Source organism: Megalopta genalis, unplaced genomic scaffold (genome assembly GCF_051020955.1).
Source record: "Megalopta genalis isolate 19385.01 unplaced genomic scaffold, iyMegGena1_principal scaffold0131, whole genome shotgun sequence".
NCBI classification, from domain to species: Eukaryota; Metazoa; Arthropoda; class Insecta; order Hymenoptera; family Halictidae; genus Megalopta; species Megalopta genalis.
In genome coordinates, this window is record NW_027476200.1 from 88,032 (window position 1) to 92,824 (window position 4,793).

Sequence of the window (4,793 nt, forward strand, 5' to 3'; positions counted from 1 at the left end):
ATTTGAAGCTAAATAATCTACATCGCATTGATTTGAAGCTACATCATGTGTTTCGCATGGATTTGAAGCTAACTCGTTTATTTCGCCAGCATTTGAAGCTATATCACTTATATCGCAAGTATTTGAAACTAAATCATTTGTTTCGCATGAATTTGAAGCTAAACCATGTGTTTCGCATGAATTTGAAGCTAAATTATGTGATTCGCATGGATTTGAAGCTAAAGCGTTTGTTTCGCCTGCATTTGAAGCTATATCACTTAAATCACAAATATTTGAATCAAAATCATTTGTTTAACATGGATTTGAAGCTAATCTTTCTACATCGCATTGATTTGAAGCTACATCATGTGTTTCGCATGGATTTGAAGCTAACTCGTTTGTTTAACCAGTATTTGCAGCTAAATCATTTGTTTCGCCTGGATTTGAAGCTAAATCATTTGTTTCGCCTGGATTTGAAGCTAAACCTTCTACATCGCATTGATTTGAAGCTACATCATATGTTTCGCTTAGTTTTTGAATCTAACTCGATTATTTCGCCAGCATTTGAAGCTATATTACTTATATCGCAAGTATTTGAAGCTAAATCATTTGTTTCTCATCGATTTGAAGCTAAACCTTATACATCGCATTGCTTTGAATCTACATCATGTGTTTCGCATGGATTTGAAGCGAACTCGTTTGCTGCGCCTGCATTTGTAGCTATATCACATACGTCGGAAGTATTTGAAGCCAAGATGGTCCGTTCTGCCAAATGGATGATTGTAAAAAGTCTTTAATTGTTTGACCCCGCGACAACAAATCTGCAGGGTTGTCTGTAGAACTGACGTGGCGCCAATCTGTGATGGTTGTAGTGGATTGAATTTCAGACACTCTGTTGGCGACGAAGGTTTTTAAGGTTGAGGATCTCAACCAATGTAAAACTATCGTGGAATCTGTCCAATATACTATGCGTTCGATCTGCAGGCCTAGTGCCTTCTTCACGGTGGTCATGAGTGATGCTAGCAACACTGACCCACATAATTCGAGTCGCGGAATGGATTTCCTCTTTAAAGGTGCGACTCTGGATTTTGCGACTAGAAGTTCCACGATTGTCTCCCCGTGATTGTTCTGAGATCGAATATACACGCAGGCACCGTAGGCTCTTTCGCTAGCATCGCAGAATCCATGTAGTTCAATTGTTGGATGATGATTGAATCATAGATTTTCGCCGGAATCTTACCTGGTTGAGCAGAGGTAATAGAGCGTAATATTGACTCCATTTATTGTGTATTGCCATGGGTAAGGATTCGTCCCAATCGATTCTTAAAGTCCAAAGCTCCTGAAGGATTAGTTTTGCCGTAATGATGACTGGTCCTAATAGGCCTAGAGGGTCGTAAATTTTTGCAATTTCTGAACTAATAAAGCGTTTGGTGGCGCGGGGTGTGTGGTGAATGGGTCTAACAGTGTAGGTGATGGAGTCGTCTGCCGAATTCCAGACTATCCCTAAAGTTTTGACTATTGATGATTCGCCCTAATGTAATTGTTGATTTATGTTTTCGTCGGATAGATCTTCGAGTAAACGTTTGTCGTTGGATGCCCATTGCCTGATGTGTAACCCTGCTGTGTTGAGTAATGATGTTAGTTCCTTGCGCAATGAGATGGCTTCTTGGATCGTGGGGGGTCCAGTTATCAGATCGTCTACATAGAAATCTTGTTTTAAAACTTTGGAAGCCTGGGGAAAACGGTGATGTTCATCGTCCGCTGATTGGGTTAAGCATCGTATGGCCAAATAGGGCGCTGCTGATAGTCCGAACGTGACGGTATTCAGTTGGAAAGTCTTAATGCTGTCGTTATGGTCTCGCCAGAGTATTTGTTGATATTTCCTATCTTCTGGACGTGTATTAAAAATTGTCGGTACATCTTTTCGATGTCACCAGTGACAACGTATTGATATGTGCGGAATCTCAGGAGAATATACAATAAGTCATCTTGGATTTTGGGGCCAGTATGTAATACGTCGTTGAGTGATAGACCCGTGCTTGAGGCAGCTGATACGTCGAAAACGATGCGGAGCTTGGTGGTTTGGCTGGACATCTTGAGTACCCCGTGGTGTGCAAGGTAATGGCCTTCATTGGTGTCAGGGATCTCGGACATGTGGCCAAGATCCAGATACTCCTTAAAAATAGCTTCGTACTGATTATTTAACTCCGGATCTCGTTTTAACTTTCTTTCTAAGGATAGAAATCGTTTATAGGCTGCTGACTTCGATTCTCCGAGTTTTGGTTTGTCGTTGTTGAATGGAAGTGATACGACGTATCTTCCTTCCGCGTTTCGTGTGATCGTGTTTTTGAAATATTCCTCACATGCTGTTTCTGCTTCTGAGAAATGAGGTATTTGTGGACCGTCTTCAATTTCCCAAAAACGTGTGAGATCGAACTGGAGTGATGTGTGTGTGTGTGTGGCATGAAGCACTTCTTATTGGTTTGAATGTGGGTGCGCTCCCCCCGATTACCCAACCCAACATTGTTTTCTGAACATATAGGTCTGGGTCATCGGGTTGTGAAAGATTGATTTGACCTACACTTAAAATGGATAATGCCGTGCCGGCCCCTAACAGCATGTCGATTGGTGCCGGGCGGTGGAACGTAGGATCTGCGAGTTCGATGTTTCTTGGGACAATTGTATCGACTGGAATTGCGGTTGCAATGTTGGGCTCGACTAAAAAGGTGAGAGTTCGTTGATAGTTCTTGATTCTGGAACGGATGGTGGCCTCGACGATGTGTTTCGCCACAGTAGTGAGAGTATCGAGCGCGCCGACCAGAATAGAACAATGTTTTAGAGGTAAGGAGAGTTTCTTTGCAAGATCTTGTGTCATGAAATTTGTGGTCGAGCAGGTGTCGATTAAAGCCCGGCATGTCACTGGTTTATGTGTCCTACTGATAGCGTGGATTATTGCCGTAACCAAAAGGTCGTTTGATTGGGAGTCTACAATAAAAATGTTGTGAGTGTCCCTGTCCCTTGAGATCCCACGAGGAAATAGTCACCGATTGTACAAAGGTTGGTCTGGCTCAGTGATTTCTTCTTGTGGAGCTGGAGTTGATATGGATGTGTGTGTGGTCGTAGTTGCGGAGGTGGAGGGTTTCTGATTCACCGTATCGTTTGGTTGATGTATAAGAGTGTGGTGACGTTGGTTGCAAATTCGGCATGTGAAAATCGAGCGGCATATGTTGGTGATGTGGCCAGGTCGTAAACAATTGTGGCACAATGAATTTTTTGTAGCATTTTCTAATCGCGTAGTGGGGGAAGCTGAATTGAAGACTTCACAATCCCGAACCATGTGTGACCCGTTGCAGATTGGACATTGGGCAGTTTTGGCGGTGAAAAATGTCTACGTCTTCGAGTAGCTTGCGTGGATACTTTTAGGATATGCATTTATTGAGGGGTGACGAGTTCTGGAGATTAGATTGGTTCCGTTGACAACTATTGAACAGTTTGCTCGTTTGCGTAAGAATTTGATGAGGTGCGTGTATGATGGCATTTGCTTGTCTGGTAACGCGAGTTCCCATTGCAAAATTGTATCTGAATTGAGTTTCGATAGGATTGTTGATATAAGAAATGTGTTCCAAGTTGCTACAGGTTCCCTGAGATTGTTTAATGCGCGTTGATGTTGATTCAAAGTGTCTAGTAAATCGTCGATTGCTTCGGGTCTGTCTTTTGCGAGCTTCGGAATCTCTCGAATCGCATCACAATGTCGGAAGAGGGTTTTGCGTGGACAGTCGAATTTTTCTTTCAGTACTTCAATCGCGGCAGGGTAGTTCACATCGGTCGTTGTTAACGATTTGATGCATGCGGCGGCTTTCCCGGTGAGGGTTGATCTTAGGTATTGCAATTTTTGCACTGAGGTGAGGTTTTCGTTGCGGTCGATCGTCGATGAAAACAGGTCGTAGAAGGATGACCAATTTTCAATGGTTCCGTCGAACGTCGGTAATCGCATCTCCGGTAATTTTACGGCTATGGGGGCTGATACGATAGATGCTGGTGACTCAGTAAGGTTGTTGCGCGTGTTGTTCAGTGACTCGTCTTGTTGAAGAATTCGTTTCGCACGAGTTACAACTGCGTAAAAATCGCATTGGATCTCTGATCGTCGCGTTTCTTCCGATGAATCTAGCGTTTCTATTTCAAATTGTATATCATCGAACCGATTCCATGATTTAACAAGTCCATTGAGATGTTCTGTTATTAATAGTTTATCGCAGTGATCTGGATCTTGTGAATTGTCCAGAACTCTGGTAAGTATTGTAATTTGACCGATAATGTTACCCCGTTTGCGGCGTAACGTGCTGATTTGGATGTTTGCGGAAGCCATTGTAGGAAAACGGGACGCGATATGGGAATCGATGATGCTATGAATGAGCCTACCTTTGTGATGCGAAGAATTGAATGATTGGGTTTCGCTGATGTTCCTGTCTCCTTGTGGCTCTGAGGGCGGATGTGTACTAGGATTTCAGAGTTGCTAGCGTGGATCGGCCTGATATTGGTGGTGTTATGATCCTATGAATGATCATCTGTTGGTTGAGTTGTAGATGTCTGTTGAATTTACAAACACTAAATCCGGCTCGAAGGACCAATGTTTTTCCGCGTATTTGATATTCGCGATTCCCTACAACTTTTCAAGATGCTAGGGATAATAAGCTGAGTTTCTTTTCTTTAACTTGGAATATATTTGAACATTCAACTTCAAATTGATACAGAGTATAATTTTTAGAGAGTAGACTATTCCGTCTTCGAGTTGATGGTAGAATTACTGTAGTGTT

The 4,793-nt window shown here is 42.6% G+C and overlaps 1 protein-coding gene across 1 annotated transcript; it reads right to left on the bottom strand.

The window, feature by feature from the left end:
* Window positions 1-712: 712 nt before the first annotated feature.
* Window positions 713-4,345, bottom strand: LOC143262423 (uncharacterized; the record flags this gene model as incomplete). Its single annotated transcript, XM_076528198.1, has 6 exons — window positions 3,397-4,345; window positions 2,492-2,964; window positions 1,914-2,415; window positions 1,561-1,869; window positions 1,220-1,461; window positions 713-1,107 (listed from the first exon to the last, which is right to left on the bottom strand). Coding segments are annotated over exons 1-6 (2,870 nt in total), but the record flags the coding sequence as incomplete, so codon positions are not given.
* Window positions 4,346-4,793: the final 448 nt, after the last annotated feature.